The sequence below is a fragment of the Pan troglodytes genome, chromosome 5 (assembly GCF_028858775.2).
Source record: "Pan troglodytes isolate AG18354 chromosome 5, NHGRI_mPanTro3-v2.0_pri, whole genome shotgun sequence".
Classification (NCBI taxonomy): domain Eukaryota; kingdom Metazoa; phylum Chordata; class Mammalia; order Primates; family Hominidae; genus Pan; species Pan troglodytes.
The window spans coordinates 47,159,147-47,186,179 of record NC_072403.2 but is presented as its reverse complement, the minus strand read 5'-3'; the positions used below and the strand labels follow the sequence as shown (position 1 = coordinate 47,186,179).

Sequence of the window (27,033 nt, the reverse complement as noted above, 5' to 3'; positions counted from 1 at the left end):
ACAAGCATGGAATGTTTTTCCATTTGTTTGTGTCATCTCTGATTTCTTTGAGCAGTGTTTTGTAATTCTTTTGTAGAGATCTTTCACCTCCCAGGATAGCTGTATTCCTAGGTATTTCATTCTTTTTGAGGCTATTGTCAATGGGATTGTGTCCTTGATTTGGCTCTCAGGTTGGAAATTGTTGGTGTATAGAAATGATACTGATTTTTGCACATTGATTTTTTGTCCTGAAACTTTGCTAAAGTTGTTTATCAGATCAAAGTGCTTTGGGGCAGAGACTATGGGTTTTTCTAGGCATAGAATCATATAATCTGTGAAGAGAAATAGTTTGACTTCCTTTATTCCTGTTTGGATGACTTTTATTTCTTTCTCTTGCCTGATTGTTTTGGCTAGGACTTCCAGTACTATGTTGAATAGAAGTGGTGAGAGAGGGCATCCTTATCTTGTTCTGGTTCTCCAGGGGAATGCTTCAAGCTTTTGCCCATTCAGTATGATGTTAGCTGTGAGTTTGTCATAGATGGTCCCTATTATTTTGAGGTATTCCTTCAATGCTGAGTTTGTTGAGGGTTTTTAACATAAAGCGATGCTGAATTTTATCAAAATTCTGCGTCTACTGAGAGGATCATGCGGTTTTTGTTTTTAGTTCTATTTATGTGATAAATCACATTTATTGATTTGCATATATTGAACCAACATTACATCCCAGGGATGAAGCCTACTTGATCATGGTGGATTAGCTTTTTGATGTGCTGCTGGATTTGGTTTACCAGTATGTTGTTGAGGATTTTTGCATCTATGTTTGTCAAGGATGTTGGCCTGAAGTTTCCCTTTATTGTTGTGCCTTTGCCAGCTTTTGGTATCGGGATGATGCTGGCCTCATAGTATGAGTTAGGGAGAAGTCCCTACTCAACATTTTGGAATAGTTTCAGTAGGAATGGTACCAACTCTTCTTTATATTAATACATCTCTTAGAATTTGTCTGTGAATCCATCTGGTTCTGGGCTTTTTCTGGTTGGTAGGCCTTTTGCTACTGATTCAATTTAGGAACATATTGTTCTGTTCAAGGATTCGATTTCTTCCAGGTTCAATGTTGGGAGGTTGTATGTTTCCAGGAATGTATTAATTTCTTCTACGTCTTCTAGCTTGTGTGCATAGAGGTGTTTATAGTAGTCCCTGAGGGTTTTTTGTATTTCTGTGGGGTTGCTGGTAATGTCCCCTTTTTCATTTCTGATTGTGTTTTTTTGATCTTCTCTTTTTTCTTTATTAATCTAGCTAACAATGTATTATATATATATATATATATATATATATATATATATATATGATTTGTTCTTTCAAATAACCAACTTCTGGATTCATTGGTCTTTTATATCTTTTTTGTGACTCACTTTCCTTCAGTTCAGCTCTGATTTTGGTTACTTCCTGTCTTCTGCTAGCTTTGGGGTTGGTTTACTCGTGTTTCTCTATTTCCTCTAAGTGTGATGTCAGGTTGCTAATTTGAGATCTTTCTAATTTTTTGATGTGGGTGTTTAGTACTATTAGCTTCCCTCTTAACATTGCTTTAGCTGTGTCTCAGAGATTCTGGTATGTTGTATCATTGTTCTCATTGATTCAAAGAACTTCTTGATTTCTACTTTAATTTTGTTGTTTATCCAAAAGTTATCTGGGGACAGGTTATTTAATTTCCATGCAAATGTATGGTTTTGAGCAATTTTCTTAGTATTGATTTCTATTTTTTTTATGCTGTGGTCCAAGAGTGTGATTGGTGTGATTTTGGTTTCTTTGAATTTGTTGAGCATTGTTTTTTGGTCGATCGTGTGGATGACTTCAAAGTATGTGCCATGTACAGGTAGGAAGAATGTACACACTGTTGTTTTGGGGTGGAGAGTTCTGTCAATGTCTATTAGGTTCATTTGGTCAAGTGTCAAGTTCAGTTTCTTTGTAAGTCTCTAAGAATTTGCTTTTTGAATCTGAGTGCTCCTGTGCTGGATGCAGATATATTTAGGATAGTTAGGTCTTCTTGTTGAATTGAACTTTTTACCATTATGTAATGTTCTTTGTCTTTTTTGATCTTTGTTGGCTTAAGTTCTGTTTTGTCTGAAATTAGATAGCGACCTCTGCTTTTTCTGTTTTCTGTTTGCTTGGTACATTTTCTCCATCTTTTTACTTTGAGCTGATAGGTCTCATTGCGTGTGAGATAAGTCTCTTGAAGATAGCATACCATTGAGTGTTGCTTCTTTATCCAACTTGCCACTCTGTGACTTTTAATTGGGATATTTAGCCCTTTTACATTCAAAGTTAATGTTGATATGTGTGGATTTGATCTTGTTATCACATTGTTAGCTGGTTATTATGCAGATTTGTTTGTGTGGTTGCTCAGTAGTGTCAATGGTCTATTTACTTAAGTGTGTTTTTGTAGTGGCCAATGTATTAGGTCATTCTTGCATTGCTATAAAGAAATACCTGAGACTGGATAATTTATAAAGAAAAGAGGTTTAATTGGCTAATGGTTCTACAGGCTACACAGGAAGCGTGGGGCTAACATCTGATTCTGGGGAGGTCTCAGGAAGCTTACAATCATGGCAGAAGGTAAAGGGGGTACAGGGATGTCACATGGTGAAAGCAGAAGCAAGAAAGAATGGTGGGGTGTTATGGGAAGTCAGGGACCCTGAACAGAGGGACCAGCCAGAGCCGAGGTAGAAGAACATAAAATGTGAAGATTTCATGGATATTTATCAGTTCCCAAAATTAATACTTTTATAATTTCTTATGCCTGTCTTTACTGCAATCTCTGAACATAAATTGTGAAGATTTCATGGACATTTATCACTTCCCTAATAATACTCTTATAATTTCTTATGCCTGTCTTTACTTTAATCTCTTAATCCTGTTATCTTTGTAAGCTGAGAATGTACGTCACCTCAGGACCGCTATTGTACAAATTGATTGTAGAACATGTGTGTTTGAACAATATGAAATCAGTGCACCCTGAAAAAGAACAGAATAACGGTGATTTTCAGGGAACAAGGGAAGATAACCGTAAGGTCTGACTGCCTGTGGGGTTGGGCAGAATAGAGCCATATTTTTCTTCTTGCAGGGAGCCTATAAACAGACATGCGAGTAGGGGAAATATCACTGAATTCTTTTCCCAGCAAGGAATATTAATAATTGATACCCTGGGGAAGGAATGCATTCTTGGGGGGAGGTCTATAGATGGCCGCTCTGAGAGTGTCTGTCTTATGCGGTTAAGATAAGGACTGAAATACGCCCTGGTCTCCTGCAGTACCCTCAGGCTTACTAGGATTGGGAAATTCCAGCCTGGTAAATTCTAGTCAGACTGGTTCTCTGCTCTCAAACCCTGTTTCCTGTTAAGATGTTTATCAAGACAATGCGTGCACAGCGGGACATAGACCCGCATCAGTAATTCTAATTTTGCCTTCGCCTTGTGATCTTTATAGCCCTTTGAAGCATGTGATCCTTGTGACCTACTCCCTGTTCGTATACCCCCTCCCCTTTTAAAATCCCTAATAAAAACTTGCTGGTTTTGTGGCTTGGGGTCATCATCATGGTCCTAACAATATGTGATGACACCCCCGGAGGCCCAGCTCTAAAATTTCTCTCTTTGCACTCTTTCTCTTTATTTCTCAGACTGGCCAACACTTAAGGAAAATAGAAATGAATGTACGTTGAAATATTGGGGGCTGGTTCCCCTGATACTGGGGGAGGTGCTACACACTTTTAAATGACCAGATCTTGTGTGAACTCAGAGTGAGAGCTCACTTGTCACCAAGTCATGGCCCAAGCCATTCATGTGGGATCCACCCACTTGATCCAAACACCTGCCTCCAGGCCCTACCGCCAAGATTGGAGATTACATTTCAACATGACATTTGGGTGGGGACAAATATCCAGATTATATCAGCTGGTAATGGTCTTTCTTTAACATATTTAATACTCCCTTCAGGACCTCTTGTAAGACAAGTCTGGTAGTAATGAATTGCCTTAGCAATTGTTTGTCTGACATGGATCTTATTTCTCCTTCACTTATGGAGCTTAGTTCGGCTGATTATGAAACTCTTGGTTGACATCTCTTTTCTTTAAGAATGCTAAATGTTTGCAGCATAATTCACAATTGCAATTATATGGAATCATCCTAACTGCCAACTAACTGATAAGTGGATACAAATATATGGTATCTATCTATCTATCTATCTATCTATCTATCTATCATCTATCTATCTATCTATCCATCCATCCACACACCATGGAATACTATGCATTCATGAAAAAGAATGAAATACTGTCTTTTGCAGTAACTTTGAAGGAACTAGAGTCCATTATCCTAAGAGTAAAAACTTGAACAGAAAACCAAATACAGAATGTTCTCATTTGTAGGTGAGAGCTAAGCTATGGGTACACAAAGGCATACAGAATGGTATAATGAACGTTGTGGACTCAGAATGGAGAAGGGTGGAAAAGGGGTTCAGGATGAACAATTACCTACTGGTACAATACACACTATTTAGGTGGTGAATACACTAAAAGCCCAGGCTTCACCGCTATACAATTCATCCACTGTACAATTCATTCATTCATCATGTAGCTAAAAACCACTTGTACCCCTAAGCTGTTGAGATTAAAAACAAACAAAACAAAACAAAACAAAAAAGAATGCTAAATATAGGCCCCCAGTCTTTTCTGGCTTGTATGATTTCTGCTGAAAGTCTGCTGCTAGCTGGTTCTCTTTGTAGGTGACCTGCCCCTTCTCTCTAGCTTCCTTTAATACTTTTTTCTTTCATTTCAACCTTAGAGAATCTGATGACTATGTTTCTTGGTGATGGCCATCTTATCTAGTATCTTGCAGGGGTCTCTGAATTTCCTGAATGTGGTCCTCTCTAGTGAGGTTGGGGAAATTTTCATGGATGATAGCTTGAAATATGTTTCCAAGTTGCTTGCTTTCTCTCCTTCTCTTTCGGGGATTCTAGTGAGTCATAGATTTTGTCTCTTTACATAATCTCATATTTCTTAGAGGTTTTGTTCATTCTTCTTTAGTTTTTTTCTTTATTTTTGTCTGAGTTATTTTGGATAACCAGTCTTTGAGCTCTGAGATTCTTTCTTCAGCTTCATCAATTCTGCTGTTAATACTTCTGATTGTATTATAAAATTCTTGAAGTGAGTTTTTTGGCTCTATCAAATCAGTATGGTTCTTTCTGAAAATGGCCATTTTGTCTTTCAACTCCTATATTGTTTTATTGTATTCCCTAGAATCCTTGGATTGGGTTTTGGCTTTCTCCTGAATCTCAATGATCTTTGTTCCTATACACATTCTAAATTCTGTTTTTGTCATTCAACCATTTCACTTGGTTAAGAACCATTGCTGGGTAACTAGTGTTGTCATTTGGAGGTAAAAAGACCTCTGACTTTTTGAGTGGCCAGAGTTCTTGTGCTGATTCCTTCTCATATGTGTGGGCTGATGTTTCTTCAATCTTTGAAGCTGCTGTCCTTTGGACAGGTTTATTTGCTTTTATCTTCATTGATGCCCTTGGGGGTTTGATTGTGGTATAAGATGGGTCCTGTTGGCTGGCTTTGTTTCTGGAAGATGTTAGGGGGCCAAGGCTCAACTCAGCACTCCTAAGCTGCAGGCTCTAACTCTGGGGGGCTGGAATGAGGCCCCCAGCTTTGTTCTCTGGCCCCTTGAGGTTAGGAACCAGCCATGCTAGAGGGACAGAGGTATTCTTGGGCCGCTGGTCACGACACTCTGATGGGTGATACCAGCCAAAGAACTTTGTCAGGGTGATGGCAGCAGGATCCGTGTGTGTTTGTGTGTGTCAGCAGCAACAGCAGCAGCAGCATAGCAGGGTGCATGCTTGTTGGCTGGGGTAGGGTCCTGGTGGCTGTGAGGCTGAGGGCCACCACGTGTGTGTGTTTGTGCTAGTGGTGGTGGCAGTGTGGGGTGGGAGGTGGGGCCTGTGTGCCTGTGTTCACACTGGCAATGGCAGCATGGCTGGGGCAGGGGTAGGCTCATGCCTGCAGTAGTAGCACAGTGAGGTTCACATGCACACATGCAGCAGCGGGGGAGGGGAGGTGAGCTCCGCCCACACACACATGTGCTGGGAAAGTGGTCGGGGGTTGGCTGTGAGCAAATGTGTGCTGGTAAAGTGGCATGGGGAAGGCTGCCACAGAGGGAGGGTGTGGTGGGCTGATGTTCATCAGCAGGGGCCACTCTGCTTGAGTGCTCTGATGGTCAGGTGCAGTCTGCTGGTGAAGGAACTATGATGCAGGTCCCCAGGAGGCATGCCAGTTGGGTATCCAAGGCTGCACTGAAAGCAGGCATGGGCAGGCTGGGGCCCCAGGAGAGGTCAGCAGACAGGAGGGCACTCAGATCAGACTGGCTTGTCTCACTGGCAAGACCATCCTGCTCTGTTGAAATTGGACAGTTCCCCTAAGGCTAAAATCTCCTAGGAGATCATGGTGAGCCTTGTGTTATGGGCATCCCCAGCTGTGCTCCACCACAGACATTCCCACACTAAACCCTCTGGGCTCTACACAGGCTGGAGTCCTGCCCTTACTACCTCTCTAAGCAGCTCCCCCTGCCAGCTCAAGTGTCTTTGAGGTTGTGGGGTCTCCTGCTGCCAGGATTCTAGAGGTCTGTGGCAAAAGTGGGTCACGCCTTGCCTGCTCAACTCACCTGTTCCCCAGAGTTGTTGGGGGCCAGGAATGTGTCCCAAGGTATGATGGCCCATGCAAGGTTCCCAGCTTTCTCTCCCCTTCAGCCCAGCATCTGTGTCCTCCCTCCATCCACTCTCAGTGCCTTCCCTCAGTGCACCAGTCTTCCCTATGTCACCATCCTTAGGTGGCAGACGTTCCTCCTGGCTGCATCTAGTTAGCCGTCTTACTGAGCTCCTGCAGGTCACAGGATGATAGAGGCTGCAGCAGAGTCACCTAGGGCCTCCTGGAGCAGAAAACATAAAGTAGTGGAGATAGGACCCAAGCTGGGTGAGTAGGTACAAAAAGGCAAAGACTCTGCCAGATAACAATGTTTTGTAGTTTTTAGTTTGCAAATCTTGCATTCTTTTGTTCAATTTGTTCTTAAATATTCATTGCTTTGGATGCCATTATAAAGGAAATTGCTTTCTTAATTTCATTTCATTTTCAGATTGTTTATTGCTAGTAAGTAGAAATACAACTGATTTTTATATATTGATCTTATATCCTGTAACTTTGCTGAACTTGTTAATTAGCTCTAATAGTTTTCTTAAAAATTCCTTAGAATTTCCTATGTACAAATTTAACTTCTTTGTTTCTAACCTGGATACCTTTTATTTTCTTGCCTAATTGCCCTGGCTAGAACCTCCAGTACAATGTTGAACAGAGTTGGCTGAGAAGACATTCTTGTCTTATTCCTGATCTTAGAGAGAAAGCTTGCAGTCTCTCGTCATTAAATATGTTAGTTGTAGGGTCTTTTTTAATAGATGCCCTTTATTGCATAGAGGAAATTCCCTTCTTATCCTAGATTATTGAGTATTTTATCATAAAAGAGAGTTGAATTTTGTCAAATGCTTTTTCTGCATCTGTTGATATGACTGTGACATTTTCCTCCTTTACAATGTAATATGGAGTATTACACTGAAATATTTTCATATGTTGAATGAATGCCAGGTAGGACAAATCCTACTTGGTCATGGTGTATAATCCTTTTTATATATTGCTGTATTCAGTTTGTTAGTGTTTTTCCTGAAGATTTTTGTGTCTATTTTCATAAGGGATTTGGTCTGTAGGTTTTTTTCTTGTGATGTCTTTGGTTTTGTTATCAGGATAATAATGTTGTTCACATTTAATTGTTATGTATGCCTTCAGAGTAGGTGAAAGGCTGGTGCAGTTGTCAGAGGCGTGTGAACCAGAGCAACTCCATCTTGAATAGGAGCTGGGTAAAATGAGGCTGAGACCTACTGGGCTGCATTCTCAGATGGTTAAGGCATTCTAAGTCACAGGATGAGATAGGAGGTCAGCACAAGACACAGGTTATAAAGATCTTGCTGATGAAACAGGTTGCAGTAAAGAAGCCAGCTAAAACCCACCAAAACCAAGATGGCGATGAGAGTGACCTCTGGTCGTCCTCACTGCTACTCTCCTACCAGCACCATGACAGTTTACAGCCATGGCAACATCAAGAAGTTACCCTATATGGTCTAAAAAGGAGAGGCAGGAATAATCCACCCCTTGTTAAACATATAATCAAGAAATAACCATAAAAATGGCCAACCAGCAGCCCTTGGGGCTGCTCTGTCTATGGAGTAGCCATTCTTTTATTCCTTTACTTTCTTAATAAACTTGCTTTCAATTTACTATATGGACTTGTCTTGAATTCTTTCTTGCACAAGACCCAAGAACCCTCTCCTGGGGTCTGGATACAGACCCATTTCCTGTAACATCTTTCTGGCAACCACAGAAGGGACTATAGCACAGAAACCCCTGACTCAAAGGCTAACTTTGGGTAAGTGGTGGGGTCCTGTAACATCTTTCTGCTGATCATGGAAGTGACTATAGTGTGGAAACCCCCAACCCAATGGCTACCTTTGGGTAAGTGGTGGGCCACAGACCTCCCTGGCCTGCCTAGAGGATTTCTCAGTCAATGCTTGTTAACACTCCAGCTTTGCTGGGCCAAAGGCTCTGTCATTCTTTTCTCTTCCCAAACATCTGAGCAGATCCACTCCAGCTTTCTGGTGTTACAGGCAAGGCATCTTGGTTAGTATGTAGACTCAGATCCCATTTCCATCCTTCTCCCAGGAAGATTCTTAGATCCTCTTCAATCCAGCATTCACTGGAAAACTCTATTCCCAGAGGTGTGATCAACAGGGTGCTGAGGAACCATGGTTGCCTTTCCTGTTAATCACAGCCACCTTCCTGTTCTCTTGTAACTGGATCTGGCTTTCCCTGGAGGCTGCCATGGTGGGAAGGTGATGTTAGAGGGGCCTGCTGTGCTTAGTCTGTCTCTGGGTCAGGGTCAGGGCCCCTCTGCCTCTGGCTGCCTTAATCTTCCCTCTGCTAAGACCAGAGTGATTTCAGGCAAGGGAAGCAACTGGGACCCTGAAAACCGTCCCTCTTTAGTCCACTCCCCCATCTGTGCCCCAGTCCTTTCGCTTCCAAGGGGATGCCGTTTTGATTGCTGTTTGTATATTATTAAAATGTTTTTATATTAAAAATGTTTGGTTGGTCTGAAAATTAAAAGAACTTCATTTAGGAAAAAATAATTAAAAAACATCTGAGGATGTTTCTTTAACATCTTTCTTGTGAACCACGGAAGGGACGATACTGAGCAGACCCTCCAATGCAAAGGAAATAGACTGCAGCACTGACTGGCGGACTTTGGGTAAGTGGGGCGCATATACCGGGTAAAGAATGGGATTGGGTTAGAGGCCCAATTTAAAGGAGTTAGAGTCTCTCCTAAGACATAGTGGGTTACAGCCCCCTCTTAATAAAAGGCAAGAACGCCTGACCAACTGGGTTAGAGGCCCAACTTATGAGGGTTAGAGTCCCTTCTAAGATTTAGGGGGTTAGAGGCCCCTGTCGGTAAAGTCCCTCTTGGTAAAGTCCCTTTTGGCTAAGAACGAATTTAGCACTATGGAAATTAATTGCTGTTCTCTTGGAAATAATCTGCTTTGCACTCTTTGCTGATGGCTGTGGGTGACAGGGTTAAGCATGTACAGGATCGGGGGCATGGGGAGCATTTTCCTTCCTAAAAAGGGGAAACTTGAGAGCTGATGGCACTGCTGGAAAAAATTCCTTCATGATCAGCAAGCGGCTGCCCGAACTTTTCAGTGTCGCTGCAATGGGTGTGTCTTTCTCTGGCCTCCCTGAGTGCCTTCCTCACCCTGCCTTAGGCAATCCTTTCTCCTCTCTCTCTTTGTGCAAACTGGTTGAATGAATGGTAAAAATCACTGTTTATCTCCTCTGTAAAGTTTTGATTAATGGAAGAATTAATTCATGAGGCTAGTCTTAAGCTGTAGTGAATTTGGTACGTTTTGTGTGTCTTTCTGTGTTCTATAATGCAGAGGAGTACTTTAGGATAGAACACAGGCCTAAGACACCTACCTGTAAGCCTGCTTTTCAAGACAGCCCAGTAAACCAGTCAGTTACAAACTTTGCTGCAGGTTCCTGAAAAAACTGGATGAGATTTCCTTCCTGTCTTGTATGTCCTTGGGAGCTTGACCTTGTAACCATGTGGCCGTGTTCTCTTTTCACAATGGCAGGCTGGGTTCAGGGTTTGATTCCTGGCTTGGGTATAAGTCCTCTATCTTCTGTCTATGTATTTATATGAATTATGTGTGTGTAATATAAAATAGCTAGATTAATTGGTTTGAAAATAAGTGCTTAAATCAAATATTTTGTCAAAAAAGTTAAAAAGTGTAATGTCTTTTGGTTCATATGACTTAAGTAATCTTTGGGAAATAAAAACAGTTTTAAAGATTATTGGTAAAATAAAAATATTTTCAAAAATGTAAATATTTGGTCTAAATTATGCAGGTCAGATATTAAGTTTCCTAAATGCTTTAAGGTCATAAACTGCTTCTTTGACTTTTAAAAGTTGTTCAATTTATTTTGGAGCATTGATTCTAGATAAGGCCTGGGGACATGTGAAATTAGCCATGCCCCCTAGCTATGCTAAGAAAGTTCTTCATAAAATGCCACTGTGATTCTTAACTATTCAACTTGTCTGCTTTACTGCTAGGTAAGGCCTCAGACACGTGGAGTGCTCTTGTTTGACTGTGTGAGTGAGCTGGTTATTCAGTCATCGTCTCTCTGATTAACACTTCTTTACCTTGGTTTGAGTGGAGATTCTGAAACTCGCTTTGTCTTTGCTGGCTGGTTCCCTGCTGGACTCTCGATAGGGGCATTAGAGGGAGATTGGGAGGCTGGAGGAGGAAGACAGGACATGCTCACTGATTCCTATTTCATTCTCTTTCATTGTGAGTAGCTTCAGTGATGCTTTTCACGGGCAACAGTGACTGGTTCCAGTTTGCAGTTTTCCCCACTCTCAGAAGTAGTCTCATTGGGCCTCCTCAGAGATATCAGCACCAGGGTCACACTATCCTCAGAGATCTGTGTTCCAGTTCCATGTGGGCCCCTCCTCTGAGCCAGAAAAGAAGATATTTTATATGCAATCTCATTGTTAAAAAATATTACACATATATTCTAGCTAGGTTAGATTAACCAATCTTTATTAAGGAAGAAACTGCTAATTTACCCCATAGTGAAGATCGAGACCTACTGACTTGGGGCAGTGACTTATTGAAGACAAAACAAAACAGAATAATATTGGTATTATTTCATTAATTGTATCAATGTTGAAACTGTATTGATTTCATAATAGCTCTGAAGATAAAGTTTGACAAATACGGAAAGGTTCATGGTACCCAAAGACTAAATCTTCCTGGTGCTAGAGGCCACCCTATGAGCAAGCATGGAAATGGGACATGTGACCCAGCCTTAGTAAAATTAACAGGAACCATAGGTCACAAATGACAGTGCTCTTCTATGAGAAGCCTTAAGAAATAATATCTTGTTGGGAGCAGTAGCTTGAGAATTTAAAGAGATCCTAATAGTTAGGCAGGAATATCGTCATGCCTATTCAGCCTGAAGAAGTTACTGATCGGGTCATTAAACTCCTCAGAAAAATAAAGTGGTAAGGATTAGAGAATGCTGCCATGTGCTGCACAAGGAAGTTTTGGTCCATGACAGACTGCATATATGGTGGAGGTCCCATAAGATTATAATGTCATAATACCGTATTGTTACTATGCCTCTTCTATGTTTAGATACACAAATACTTACCATTGTGTTACAAATGCCTACAGTATTGAGGACTGTAACATACTGTGCAGGCTTGCAGCCTAGGAATATGCTTTACTTTGATTTATGTTCAAGTATCATTCTCCCTTAGATTTTGTGAGGTTGAAAGGTAATTGTCTAAACCGGATGTGAATGGAGAGGGGGCCTCCGGAGAGCAAAGGGCCCTCTGTTCCCCTTCCTAATATTAATAGACTATACCATACAGCCTAGGTGTACAGTAGGCTGTGCCATCTTAAGTTTGTGTAAGTGCACTCCATGATGTTCCTGCAACACAAAATCACCTAGCAACACATTTCTCAGAATGTATCTGTCATTAAGTGACACGTGACTATTTGCACTGTTGACCTCAAGTACACAAATAGATCAGACAAGTGGAGAAAGACCTCATTCTACTTCATTCTAATTTAAATGCAGGTGCTGTCCGTAGTTAGGAAAATGTGAAGGAGCAATCAGCCTCCAGTGATATTCAAGTCTAATTAAAAATTCTTCTTGGACTGTTTAGTTCAAAGCTCCCTCTTAATCTTCCAGGAGTTTAATCCTCCACACAAAGTATATGAAGACACAAAAATGTAGAAAGTATGTGAAATAGCTATTATTTAAGTGTGGAATATTAATTTTGTTGTAAGGAGGGGATTTATTCACTGAAATAAACTATATTAATCTGACTCATCACCACAGAAGTCACGTAGGCTCCTCTCTGAGTCAGAAAACGTCAAGATCCTTCTGTCTATTTTTCCTCTTTAGGGACTGCTTGAGTACAGCAAAAGGAGGGGCCAGCAGATTTCAGTTCAAGCATGTTTGAAGCCTGTTTTCCGACATTATTTGTAGAACAAAAAATAAACATAGTAAAATCTCCACTACAAATGATCTCTATAAAATGTAATAACATGATTTAAGTTTATGTATTATTTTCTATATTTTATAAATTGCTGCATTGAACAGCTTTAATAAAAAAATTAAAGTTAGCCTTGAAAATTTTTTTGGTTGTTGTTTGTTTTAATTTACAGACATGATAGTACCTTTTAGCTGTTCCTATACTTGAGTAGCAATCAATTTGGGTGTAAAATATTAGGGTCATAATGTTCTTTATACCTCATCCCACTCTCTCATGGTATTTGTTACTCAGAGAAGAAATCTGAGTCCTGATTATTTCAATTCCTTTGAAGAAACCAAGTTACTTTTTTGTTTATTTAGCAGTAGGAATCTTTTTATTTAAATTTTAAAATTTTCACCTGGAAACTTCCTATTCTAGGTCTCACTTTATGAATTTTTTCCTTGCCCATGTTGAACTCTCAACCTCCAATTTTAGATTTCTTCTCAGACCTGGAAAGCATATTTTTTAAGATAAAATTTTTAATCTTGCTTGTGATCCACCATTCCATTTTATGCTTTAAGGACATCTCTGATTTGTAGATTGGAGTTCTATGATTTGTCCTCCCTTAAATTTCTGAGCTCTTCTAAATGTCTTTATTCATTTCACATTTGGGAATATTTCTGAAGTGAATCCTCTCCATTATTGATTTGATTTTCACACTGTCAAATCTGTCTTTTCTTGCTTCTAGTACAAAACCTGCTGGATTTTTTCTTCTTGCTTCAGTGTCTTGAACCAAGTTTCCTTTTTAAATCTAAGTCTGTTCTTGTTGGGTGGTGGCAGTGTCCTCTCAAATTGTTTCTGGGGTCTCTACACCCCTGTGAGCTCCCAGGCCATGTCTGTGGCAATGCTGAAGGACAAATGCAGGGTGTGGCCCTCCTGGTGATGAAGAGGAGGTGCACCCCAGGTCACCAGAAGCCAAGAGAACCCACGGGGCTGAGCAGGGCAGGATGAAGCAACATGTTCTCACAAAAACCCTGAAGATGAGATATGATTGTCGCAGCCTCTCCCTATGTGGGCCTGACTCTTCACTACACTGAACTGGATGTGAATGGAGAGGGGGCCTCTGGAGAGCAAAGGGCCCTCTGTTCCCCTTCCTAATATTAATGCCTTACTTTGATTTACATTCAAGTATCATTCTCCCTTAGATTTTGTAAGGTTGAAAGGTAATTGTCATTATTACCACAGAAAGGAAAACTGGAGTTCAAAGAAACTTAACTGAGAAGTGAGTCTTGGTCTCTGGATTATTGTGTTGACGTCAGGAGTCAGAGCAACTGGTGATGAAACAGAACCCAAACTCAGCGACTCCCAGGAATGGCCTCATATCCTGTTGTGCAACTTTCCAAAGCCTCTAGGTCATTGCGGTGCCTTGTAGCTGTCCCGGGAGCCCTCAGCAGCAGTTGGAGCTGGTGCACAGGAAGGATGAGGAAGACCAGGCTCTGGGGGCTGCTGTGGATGCTCTTTGTCTCAGGTAAGACAAGGAAGAGGACTGAGCAGGGGAGGCGTTTGGTCCAGGATCTCGGGGAGCCCTTTTCTGTTGAAGCTTCAGAGCACAGGGCCATCCAAGATAGAGCCAACCAGTAGTTATGGCAGACCGTGCTGCTCTACCCAGAATTGGGAGAACATGCAGTGTCTGCACACAAAAGTAAAAGAAGGAGAGAGTCAGGGAAAAAAGATGTCTGTGCATGTCGATGTTGTTAGAGACATGCAAAGCCTAGTATGGGAATAATGATAGAGTAGATCTCATCATGGCATGATCTACAATAAGTTTATTTGATGTTGAAATTTTTTTCTTATATTCCATCATGATGTGTTTGATGTTGACAATCTGTTAAACCCAAAAGACAGAATTGATTTAACAAATATTTCCCAGGGGTCTACTATGGGACAGCAAATATACTACTGCTGAGGACACAGATGTGACCAGAAGAGGCTGGTGCTCATTTTGGTGGAGGTGATCATCCCAGCTCTCCATGGCACGCTGGGGTTGGAGGGCACAGTTGCTGAGGCTCAGCAGAGCCGGCGCATGCCCCAGCTCTTCCTTGTGTCTCCTCTTATGATCCGCACAGCTCACATCTGCACCCAAACCAGAAGCATGCGGGGCTTTATTCACTCCTCCTCCTAATCCTTATGAATAACAGGAGGAAAGTGTCAATATGAGTTAAAAGCGAGGCTTGCCTTGGGAAGGCATGAAAAATCAGGGAGAGGTATCCTCCTGGGCTCTCTACTTTGAGCAAAGTCATGGACAACTGCCTTGAAAAGCCTGTGCTCAGACATTGCTCTGGGTCTTCTTGGAGCTGGGGTGATAATCTAGATGGGCAGAAGGGAGTTAGCTCCTCATGGACAAGTGCATTTCCTTGTGTTTGATTCATGTTTTTCTGAAGGAGAACTGGGAGATGGCAGAGGGCTGAAGGTTATGTACCTGTGTGAGAGAAAACCAGTGGTATATATTTCATTGTGCCCTGTGGGGATAGGTTAGGGGTTAATCTGAATGCTCCTTGCAACTGGATACTTATTCACACTTGGGCCAGGACTTCTCTAATCCCTATCAGACTGTGTTGGACCATGTAGCTCAGTGCTTTAGGTGGAACCAGAGTCCTTGGGTTTGAATCCTGGCTCTAGTACTTAACTATAGTGAGACTTTGGGCAAATCACTTAATCTGTCTGTGCCTCAGTTTCCTTATCTATAAAATGGGGAGAATAATGGTGTCAACTTTTTACTTTATAAAGATTAAATAAGATAGTCTTTAAAAACCCTTAGCACATAATACTTAATAGGTAGTATTTGCTACCCTTTTAATTAACATATTCAAAGGAATTCCCTTCTTGCAATTGTGCACAGACAGCTCAGCAGCCTTCGTTTCTTATTGTCTCCTTCCTTCTGTGAGAGACAGGCAAGTTTGCAAACTCAGTCACCTGTAACTCCCACCTTCCCTGGGGAGCTGGCAAATAAAAGAGATTTATCTGTAACATTAACTTCAGAGGTTAGGGCTTCAGTGGTGGCAACTTGAGGATGGAGTCCGTGTGTCTTCCAAAGAGCCCAGCACAGTGCCTATGATAGAGAAGTCTCCCAGCCAGTCTGATGAGTGAGTGAACAAATGAGGGAACCAGGCTTGGTTTCAGACAACACTCAGCCTCTGGTCAACAGTCTCTTGGAGGCACAGTCCTGACTGGAGTGTGTGGGAGTTGCCCAAGAGGTCTGTTTCCGAGGTTTCCCTAGAAACTGGAGTTTGCTCCCAGAAGAACTGGCTTTCAAGCCTGATTTCACCTTTAAACTCCTTGTGAGTCCCTGAGTTGAGTCTTCCTAAGGTCAGGCAGATCTGTTGGCCTATCCTGGGGTGGGCATGCCAGGGGGCTCCATGAAATAGGAGCCTATTCCTACGTGGTAGAAAGTTTCACATAATAAAGTTTCACATCTCATTGACCTGTGAATCCCAGCAAGAAGCATTTCTATTAATGGCTACAGTAGTCTCAGGGAGGACTCTGATTGGTCCAGCTCAGCCATGTGCTCCTTCCTAAACCAATCAGCCTGGCAGGGAGATGGGGTACTTTGTGTATGTGTGTGTGTGTGTTTTTTTTTTTTTTTTTTTTTTTTAACAGAGTTTTGCCCTGTGGCCCAGGCTGGAGTGCAGTGTTGTGATCTTGGCTCACTGTAACCTCCACCTCCCGGGTTCAAGTGATTCTCCCACCTCAGCCTCCCCTGTATCTGGGACTACAGGTGTGCACCACCATGCCTGGCTAATTTTTTTTTATTTTTAGTAGAGGCAAGGTTTCACCATGTTGGCCAGGCTGGCCTCGAACTCCCGACCTCAGGTGATCCGACCTCCTCATCCTCCCAAAGTGTGGGATTACATGCGTGAGCCACTGTGCCTGGCCCCGAGATGGGGTACTTGGATTGGCAAATCCTGTGTCCTGTGCCCATCCTTGAGAATGTGGGCTGCCCCAACAGTAGAGCCACACAGGATCGTTCCCTTGGAAAGGGGTGCTGTGCTACCCAAGAAGGGAAAAAGGAGTGCCAGGCAGTCAGATATCCATGCCCATCATGCCCTCCAGACGGCTTCCTCACTGTTTGTCCAAAGGTCTTTTGAGCTGATCTCCTTGCCCTGACTTAGGTGAAGTTCCTCAAGCTGTCCTTGGAGCCACTCTCTGCTAGCACCGTGTCTTTGCATTCACTTTTTATGTCATACGCCCTTGTAATCGATCCCTCCCACCATGCTGCAGCCACTCGTGGTCTTAGTACAATATCCCATGTTCTGTCTCCAGGCAGGCAGTTTCTTCCTCTCAAAGTCAGTCTTCCTCTTCTGATCATTTATGAAATTTGATCCTCATGCACCATATGCAGTCTCACTCTTATAGTAAAAAACCTACTCACAGTGGAAAGATCTGAGGTCTAGTGCTGGCTTGCAGGGCAAGTTGTATTTTCTCTGGAGGCCTCAAGAACCTCATCTGAAATATGGGTGGTTGGACAAGAAAAACGGGGGGCTCCTCTCCTTTTTCCCCACCCAGAGAGAGAAAAATAATTCCTCACAGAACCCAATTCTCTTTCCCTGCTTATAGAACTCCGAGCTGCAACTAAATTAACTGAGGAAAAGTATGAACTGAAAGAGGGGCAGACCCTGGATGTGAAATGTGACTACACGCTAGAGAAGTTTGCCAGCAGCCAGAAAGCTTGGCAGATAATAAGGGACGGAGAGATGCCCAAGACCCTGGCATGCACAGAGAGGCCTTCAGAGAATTCCCATCCAGTCCAAGTGGGGAGGATCATACTAGAAGACTACCATGATCATGGTTTACTGCGCGTCCGAATGGTCAACCTTCAAGTGGAAGACTCTGGACTGTATCAGTGTGTGATCTACCAGCCTCCCAAGGAGCCTCACATACTGTTCGATCGCATCCGCTTGGTGGTGACCAAGGGTGAGTGGCCTGGGACTTGGGGGGAAAGAAAGGCCAGGTGAGGAAAGGGGCAGTGGTGGTAGCATCAGCAGAGCTGGGGTTCAGGATTCCCAGCAGTCTGTCTTCCTCCCAGGACCTCTTTATCTCTCATCTAAGGTCCAGTAGTAAGTAGAACCTTCCATGCATGAGATTCTCCTTGGATAGCACAGCCTAATTTCGGGTGCTGTGGTAGGAATTGGGGTACAATTAAGGTGAGTGGTAGATTTGGGATAATTTAGTCCCATTCTTTGTTCTCCACTTAGAAGTCATGTCCTGACTCCCCCTCCCAAGGATGCGTTTGGTGGCATGCCTGTGTGCTTCTGAAGCAGCCCCTCTCACATCTTTCTGTGGGCACAGACCACCTGGGGATCTTATTTCAAATGCACACTCCAACTGAATGGGTACAGGGTGGGACCCAGGGGTCTGCATCTCTATTGATCTCCCAGGTGATGCCAATGCTGATGGTCCATGGCTCCCATTTTGGGGGAGCAAGTCTCCAGAGCTCATTTTGTGTCCCCTTGTACACAACTCTATCTCACTGGATAGGAGAGGGGGGTTTACTTATCTGTACCCTATTCATTTCAGAACTGCTTGAGGGAAGCACCTGTGCCTTCCTGGGCTCTGCACCCCTAGCAAATAATGTAGTTTCTGACACAAAGTAGGCCCTCAGGAGATGTTGCATTAAGGAATGAATTATGGAAGACAGAGGAAAGGGAAGCAGGCTCAAGTTCCCAGCACCTGGGGAATTCTAAGCCTGAGGAAGACAAGGTGCACACACAATATATTAATAAAAGATAACTTCTAAAGCAATATGCCATAAGCCAGGTGAACGAAAGGCAGAGTGAATCAAGTAAGCCTGGAATTATTCTTGGAGAAGGTTGGGGCACATGAATTGGTGAAGAACAGAAGGCAAGTTCATTTCCAACAGTACGAATGGCAAAAAATTCCTTTCTTCTTCTCTCTTTCTGCTCTCCCTCACTTCCTGCCCTTTTTTTCTTCTTTCCTTTTTTCGATTTCTGACTCAGGTTGACTCCACAGTATTTCTTTGGCTTTAGCAAAGGAAAACTTTGCATTTGGGCCATGCTCATTTCCCTCCTCAGCTTCATTTACTGTACCACCTACCCGTCCATCAACTCATCCACATTTTCATCCATACATCCATACATCCATTCACCCACCCATCCACCCCTTCATCATCCATCTGTCCATCCATCCATCCAATGTGTCTTCTTGCAGGTTTTTCAGGGACCCCTGGCTCCAATGAGAATTCTACCCAGAATGTGTATAAGATTCCTCCTACCACCACTAAGGCCTTGCACCCACTCTATACCAGCCCCAGAACTGTGACCCAAGCTCCACCCAAGTCAACTGCCGATGTCTCCACTCCTGACTCTGAAATCAACCTTACAAATGTGACAGATATCATCAGGTATGGTTTCCAGGTCCCTGGGCCCCTGGTTTGGACACTGAGCCCTTTGTTTCCCAGTCTGTGTGCTGAGAGGATGTGAAAGTGAGGGAAAGGGGAGGGTGGGGCAGGAGCAGACTTGAGTCACATTAGTCTGGGTAGAAATGTCCAGGGGAAGAAGGAAGTGGTGATGGAGAATAGGGGAGGCTCTCAGCCAGGCTGTCCTTCTCCCCAGTTCACCTTCTTTGTTTCCTTGCAACCTGAGTATTAAAGAGAGGGAAATGGCATCTTCCCCAAGTTCCAGTGGAGCTCATCCAACCCCAGGGGCCTGATGGGCAGTGGGAAAGCACTCTGAGTGAGGGGCCCTGGATCTAGTGTTGGCCTGACTAACTGAATGTGACTTTGGGTGAGTCAGGAACCCTCTCTGGCTTTAGCTTCCTTGACAATTCAGTAGGCATGGTAGAAACCCAAAGCTGGAAGACATTGTCCACCTAATAACTCTCAGCAGGAGCTGGAGCTGGGGCTAAATGCAGTATTGGTTTTTGCCTTATTGTTTTTTAAATAATATTGTTGCATGTGCCCAATTATAGATAAATAGAATCAGAATTTTTGCAGATGATGTCCCTCTCCGTATTTTTAATAAGATGTTTAGGAGATTTCTAATGTGTAGGCAAACTTAAGAACCACTAACTTAGCAATTTCACACCTCTTTACAGTTATTAAATGTTGATTTATATTAGAATGTGTTTATCATTAAATACTGAATTATCAGGATGGAAATACTTTTCCACATCACCACTAGTCTAACATGTCTTTTTTCTCATATTCTCTTCTAGTCTTTATTCATGTTTATACATATTTTAATATGGCAGTTAGTCTAATTATACATGTTTTTATTCTTTTCCCTGCTGAAATTATTCTTTGATGCTGCTACCTAAATTTCATAAATATAATTTCAATGAGTGCATATTTTTCTATCAATTGGGAAAGCCATAACTTACATAACCATTGGCCTGTTCTTAGACATTGATATAGTGTTGATAACTCTGAGATAAACATATTCTTGCAGATATATTTTTCTTCTTTTAAATAATTAACTCGAAATTTCCATGAGATAATTTAAACACTGATATCATTTTGTATACAAATAGCATCTACCAATGGTCTTCCAAAAGATTGGAAACAATTTGCAGTGTGATCCATTATGCATAAATAAAGCAGTGTCACGGCAGGCTTACAGACATGGATTTAGTCTTTTAAATCATTAAATAGTGTGAGTTAAATCACATTCCTGCTAAAACAAATGTGAACTGGTGCCTGCTCTAATTTCTCTATGAGTGTAGACTCCACCTCCATATGGGTAGTGGCAGTGCCTTTTTCCCCATTACGTTGTTTGGGGAACAAAGTGCTCATTAAACTTCTGTGGAATAAATCAAACGAATGATCTACTAAGAGTCAATGTTTTTTTTTTTTTTCCTCTACTTTCATTTTGCAATACATAAGTTAAGAGAACATAATCTTTGCCCATATTCTTACTTTTACCGGAAGGAGGGCCTTAAGTGTAAGCTGTCCAGGTTCTGGGCCTTTTAATCAAAGTATTGGAGAAGACGCACAAAGTAACAAAGGAATGAAGCAGTGAAAGCAGGAATTTATTTAGGCGAGAAAGCGCTCCCCAGGGTAGAAGTGGCCCCACGCAAGTGGCTCAAGGGCCAAGTTACAAAGTTTTCTGGGTTTTAAGTACTCCACGTGAAGTTCCTCCCAGTTACCCCTTATCTAGATGAAGCATTTGGTTTGTGGCTAACTAAAGGCTGAGGTGAATTGGCGCCCTCTGTGGGTAAAGGGATGGTCGTCTCTGCTTGGCTCAGGGCCAATCTGACACTCTCCCTTTCCATCTGAGACGTGGTGGAAGGGGGAGGGCTGTAGGGAGAGTAGCCTTCGATTCTTTGCTGCTGGGGCATGGGGAGATGGGGTTTTTCCTTTTGTTTTAGCTTTAGAAAGTTTATGTTAATTGGCCTTAGGTTCCCTGACCCCAGCCTCAGGAGTTTTCCTTTTGATCCAGCTATGGGAAGTCAGCACGAATCCATCCTAGATTCCTTGCCCCTAGACCTTGGTGTTGCTCCATGATTCAGCATGAATTGGTCTTACGTTCCTGCCTCCAGACCCTATTCTCCTGCCTTGCTGCTAGAGACTGCATCTCTCTTTTATCTGTTAACTTTATCTATCATCTAATATGAACTATCCTTTCAGCCAAAGTCCAGTCTGGAAAGTGGAATCCACACTAGCTGTTTGAAAAGAAGAAGCTTTTTTTCTTTTTCTTTTCTTTTCTTTTTTTTTTTGAGACAGGGTCTCACTCTGTCAATCAGGCTGGAGTGGAGTGGCACGATCATGGCTCACTGTAGCCTCAACCTCCTCCCACCTTTGCCTCCCAAGTAGCTGGGACCACAGGTGCATACCACCAGGACAGCTAATACTTTTTATTATTTTTGTAGAGATGGGGGTCTCCCTGTGTTGCCCAGGCTGATCTCGAATTCTTGGGATCAAGTGATCCTCCCACCTCGGCCTCCCAAAGTGCTGGGATTACAAGTGTGAGCCACCACATCCAGCCATGAAACAAAGGAATTTAATGCAGGGAATTGTTTGCCCAGGTGATGGAAGAGCTGAGACGCTATCCTGGGGATGGAGAGGCACTGCAGAGGTAGCCACTATCACCCTATCTCTAGGTAGTTTCCCCAGAAGCAAGCTGTAAAGTCTTGTTAAAATGTTTTAGGACTAGGTGTGGTGGCTCACACATATAATCCCAGCACTTAGGCAGGCTGAGGTGGGAGAATCACTTGAGCCCAGGAATTTGAGATTAGCTTGGGCAACATAGCAAGACTCCGTCTTTACAAAAAAATAATAAAAAAATTAGCAGGGCATGGTGGCATGCACCCATGGTCCCAGCTACTCGGGAGGCTGAGGCAGGAGGATCACTTGAGCCTGGGAGATCAAGGCTTCAGTGAGCTGTGATCAAGCCACTGTACTCCAGCCTGGGCAACAGAGCAAGATCCTGCTCTCTCTCTCTCTAAAAAAAAAAAAAAAACAAAGACAAAAAAACAAATGTTTTAGGAAGTGATTTCTGGCAAAGCCATTGAGGAAGTGGGACCAGGAAGGGAAGGAAGCCAAGCAAGGGTGTCATAACCAAGGGGTATCTCACAGGATAACTCTGGCTCAGTCTTGTTAAGGAGCTCTGGGGACTCCTGGGTCACATTTGGAGTTGTCCCTATAAGGAGCAGTAACTGAGCAAGGGCAGCTCTAACCAAGGCCAAGCACATGAATTCCTGGCCCTTCAGGGGTTTGGTAGCTTGTGTGCAGCCTCGAAAAAAATGCAGATGGTGGCCTGTTGGGAGTGGACATGCCCCAGGAGTTCAGCATAGGAAAATGGTAAAGCACTCAGAGTGGATAATGCAGAGCACTGGCAGGAGAGACTTGGGGAGGAGGTGCAGTGAGCAGAGCCCGGAAGCCAGGACATTCAGGTTGCAGCACTGGAATCGGGGCAGATGCTGAGGATGCTGAGTGCGCCACCATGTGAGGGGTGAGAGAGATGCTGGCTCCCTGCCCCTTGCTGCCTGTCTCTCTGCCCCATCCCTGCCCCCGTCTCTGCCCCCTGTCCCCCACCAGTTGCTGAACTCGACCAGTCAGGCTTGGGAATGTAGTCCCCTGTGCTACAAGTCAGGGCCCTTGAATGGGGGTGGATTTCAGGCAAATAGGCAGTTTTCTGCTTTCTAGCTCCTTTATGCCGTTTCCCTCTTTGCTAGTTTGTGCATGTGGTTTTAAGTTTTGTATAGGTGGGTGTGTTGATTTTAAATCAATTGCTTTGCTTTATTTCTTAATGTGTTTGATTCTATTTCCTGGTGACTTTTCTTGGATTGTTTTTTTTTTTATTTTATTTAAATGTTTAGTCCGGGGGAAGATTTATTCTGCTACATGCTATAAACTGTAGAAAAGCCTACACCGTTATCACGTTGCTGTCCAGATACTGCAAGACTATTTACTAAATGATCCTCCTGCCTCTCCAAGTAGCTGGGACCATGGGTGCATGCTACCATGTCCAGCTTATCCACTGGACCTCTGATTTCCTTAGACATTACGTTCCTGCATAGCACTGGCTCTGCATCTGGCCTTTCTGTTCCATTGCCATCTGTCTGTCCCTGTGTCTTACCATGCCACATCCTTGTGCTCTCATCTGCTTGCATGTCTGCTGATGGAACTGGCCAAGTGCCCTCACTCCTTTGCATCTTTTTATTATGATACCTATTGATGTTTACCCAGAAACCTTAGAATCATTTCGCCAAAATCTATAAAATTCATGATGAGATTTTCACTACGGGTGGATTCTTCTTGGTTTATAGGTGAGGAAACCGAGCTAAAGAGGTGAGATGACCATCCCAGTAGGCAGGGTACGGTACTGAGAATAGAGAGCGGGTTTCCTGGCCAGAGTCCTCTCTCCCTACCACATCACAGGAAGGAGGATGGGCTGATCAGCCTGACTGTCTCCCTCCAGTGCCTCTCCTGGACAGGGACCTATACTCTCCACTGAATTGTTTCTAATCAGTAGTTTTTGGCAATGAGACAGACTGAAAAGCACAGGGTCAGGCAGTGCGGGAAAGGTGGAGCAAGGATCTAGGCAGAGGAGAGTGGGACATGAAGGCATTTTCTAGAGGGAACATGTGCGTGTGGGAGAGACTTTGCCAGCAGTAGCGTTCAGCCTCTTGTCTCCCGCAGGGTTCCGGTGTTCAACATTGTCATTCTCCTGGCTGGTGGATTCCTGAGTAAGAGCCTGGTCTTCTCTGTCCTGTTTGCTGTCACGCTGAGGTCATTTGTACCCTAGGCCCACGAACCCACGAGAATGTCCTCTGACTTCCAGCCACATCCATCTGGCAGTTGTGCCAAGGGAGGAGGGAGGAGGTAAAAGGCAGGGAGTTAATAACATGAATTAAATCTGTAATCACCGGCTATTTCTAAAGTCAGCGTCTCACCTTCCTGCCCACTGCCCTCGTTCCTCTAATAATCTTGGGTGGGCATTTGTGCCTCAGAAAAGAAGTTACAGCCCCAAACATGCTTGGTCCTTCATTCCACCAGCCACTTGGGGTTGGCATGAAATACAGACAGTTCAATGCTTTTCACCGTAATTCTCTTGTGGGGGCTGTGACATGCAGAAGGCACACCTGATACTTCTCCTGCTCAGTTTTGCCCTGGACCATACAATTTGGCCTGACCTGGACAGAGCTCCCACTACAGAAGCATCCTGCTCGCCCCATGCTGGGACTTCCTCTTTCTAGCATCAGACACTTGGGTTTCATGCTTATGTGTGGTTCTTTCCAACACTCCCAGAAAAGGGTGTTGAAGATTGTGGAACCTGGAGAAATAAGACATCGTGGTGAGAAAGTGCATCCTTCTCAGAGAAAAGAGTTAAACTGAGTATCTTCTCCTGGGGAAATACTGGCAGGCCGAGATGGGATCCATAGGAGAGCAACAACAGACCATGTCAGACATCCTGTGTGCATTTATCGCTGGATCCTGAAAATAGCCCCGTGAAGGCAGAAATGTATGTGACTAGAACGAGGCCACATGAATAAGCCACTGCCCACTGGCAGGAGTGAAAACTGAAGCGCTCCTTACCTGAAGGACCCCAAAACCATATAGAATAGAATAACCAGGAGTTCCGCCTGTGTCTAAATGCCTCTTTTCCTGTATCACACAAAGGTCAGGGATGGCGGGGTAAAAGCTCTCCCCCTGGGAGGCTTCTGGAGGCTGTCCCCATGTGCTTGCCTAGTTCCCCACTCTGCCCTCCTCCTCTTCTCTCAGTCTGCTCCTGGAACACCTGCCTCAGTTTCCATGCTCTCTCCAGTGCCCTCCCCGGTGAAGCAGGTAGGTGTTCAGGCCACCACAGAGACAGTCTCTGTGGGAGATTGTCTTGCAATCTCCCACAGATTTCAATCAGGATTTTGTTATTTCCTACTTTGAGCTTTAAAGGGAAATGGGCCTCATGGGTGGGGAAAGGATGGTGGGTCCTTCCAGCCCAATTTAGTGATGCCCAGGTCAGATATTATCCTCAGTTCCCAAGAGCAATCATACTTTTCCACACATACCGTGTGTCTCATGTTAGGTAAATGTATTTTTACAATGAGCACCACTTCTGTGGAAAAAGTTCCCTGCACGGGGAGGTCCAGCTTCCAGACTGCTCCATCACATAAGGACTTCCCCATTGCCCTGAATGCTGCTCTGTCAGAACCTGCCCAGGTAATGGTAATGACCCTAGAGAGATGATTTCTGAACCGCAATTTTGAGCCCATTAGAAGGTGTGTGGTGGGCATTTATTTCATCCTGATGCTCTGGTGAGAATCTTCGCAGACGCACTAGATCCAGAAGCTGTTAATCTCGGTGCATTTATTTTCCTACCTAAAAGAACCAAGCAGCTCAGAGGCAGTGACTGTACAGGATGCAGTGTTTATAATAATGCTGAGCTTGCTGGTCTGGAACCCCACACTTTAGCAATCCCAGCGTTGCTCCTGTTTATGAAGTTGACAAAGTGACCAGGGCAAGGGGGTATTATCATTAAATACACTCTAGGAGAGGCAGAACACATGAGGGCAATGTTTTTCAGAGGTCTTTAGGCCACCGCATCAGATTCTCCTGGAGCATAAAGCAAATGCTTTATGAGTCCAGGGCCCCTGCAGACCTACTGTATACTAGTATACAGCTCCCTCTTAGTGGATCTCAAGCTTGTTTCCAAGAAGTCATTACACTCCTTACCAAAGCCCATGACACATTCATAGAGATTCATCCAGACATAACCCACTGCATGGTCCAGTGCATGCTTGTGTGCTTAACTTATTACAGATCAAGTGTTATTTAAGTCCAACATATTAAACGTGCCTGAAATATTATATGCACTAAATCGGAAGACAAATGGCCGTGCTGGATACTCTCCCATTTGCCCTTACAGGCCACGCCATGCTCCATCCTCCCCATCCTGCCTGGGAACCTGACCAATGTGGCTAAACCAGCAGGCTCCCTGGCTGCCAGCTTCTGGCTGGTTGAGCCAATGGGAAGCATGAGAGGAGAGCCGAGGGTGGGGAGACAGTCAGATCAGGGTTTCTGTCCTCAGGGCTCCCTCCCTGGCAGGTGGTGGCAGGAGTGGCTGCATTCCCCTCTGAAGGCTCCTTCAAACCTCTCAGCAAACAGCTCCCATCTCCAAGTCCAGCCACCTGTTCCCTCCTCTCCTCTGTAGGCCCAGCAGTGGGAATGACCCACCACTATTGCCAGCCTCAGCATACTGAAGCACCCCTTACTGGATTCCCTAAATTCTATGCACATGTTTATTAAATGCTCCTCAATTACCCAGTTTCAATGAGCCAGCGGTGTCTTGCTGTTATCTTGACTGATACAATAGTGTTGTGTGGCTAACGACACAGGTCTTGGAGGAAAACCATGTATGCGTTTGAATCTAGCTCTGCATCCTTGCAGGGTGTCTGATCCTGGGTGACTCAGTTAACCTTCTGGGCTTCAATATTCCTCCTTGCCTTAATGAGCATGATAGTGCCTAACCATGCCAGTGATGATTTTGGATGCTGACAACAGAATCCAACTCTGGCTATCTAAAACAGCAAGGGAATTCTAGGGGGATATCAGTAACTCAGAGTTGATGAGAGGCTGGGGGATCGGGTTTAGAAAATGGGCAGAAGCCAAGAGATAATGGACAGCAGAGGCCACATGAGACAGTCTGGACATGTTGCCATCAATGCCACTGCCCTGGATACTGGAGGCCACCATGCTATTCCTAGACTCTGAATCCTTAAATTGCCTCTGAGTAAGTAATCTGCAACTGGCCCTGCATTTGAGCCTCATCCGCAGATCTGGGGTCCTGGGCAGAATCATGCATGTGGCCAGGCTTAGGTCAAGTCACGTGCCTGCAGCACAGCTGCCGGGAGAAGGG

At 43.8% G+C, this 27,033-nt stretch overlaps 1 protein-coding gene across 1 annotated transcript; it reads left to right on the top strand.

The window, feature by feature from the left end:
* Positions 1-13,626: 13,626 nt before the first annotated feature.
* Positions 13,627-26,451, top strand: TREM1 (triggering receptor expressed on myeloid cells 1). The gene is made up of 4 exons (XM_016955438.4): positions 13,627-14,192; positions 17,279-17,635; positions 18,890-19,082; positions 23,820-26,451. Exons 1-4 carry the CDS (start codon positions 14,036-14,038, stop codon positions 23,923-23,925), a joined length of 813 nt encoding a protein of 270 aa, XP_016810927.2. The 5' UTR covers positions 13,627-14,035; the 3' UTR covers positions 23,926-26,451.
* Positions 26,452-27,033: the final 582 nt, after the last annotated feature.

Excerpts from the sequence above, each read along its gene's own strand:
- TREM1 (XM_016955438.4), top strand. The coding sequence starts at position 14,036 with ATGGCCTCATATCCTGTTGTGCAACTTTCCAAAGCCTCTAGGTCATTG. Across the intron at positions 17,636-18,889 it reads CCGCTTGGTGGTGACCAAGG|GTTTTTCAGGGACCCCTGGC; the intron begins GTGAGTGGCCTG and ends GTCTTCTTGCAG. Across the intron at positions 19,083-23,819 it reads AATGTGACAGATATCATCAG|GGTTCCGGTGTTCAACATTG; the intron begins GTATGGTTTCCA and ends TGTCTCCCGCAG.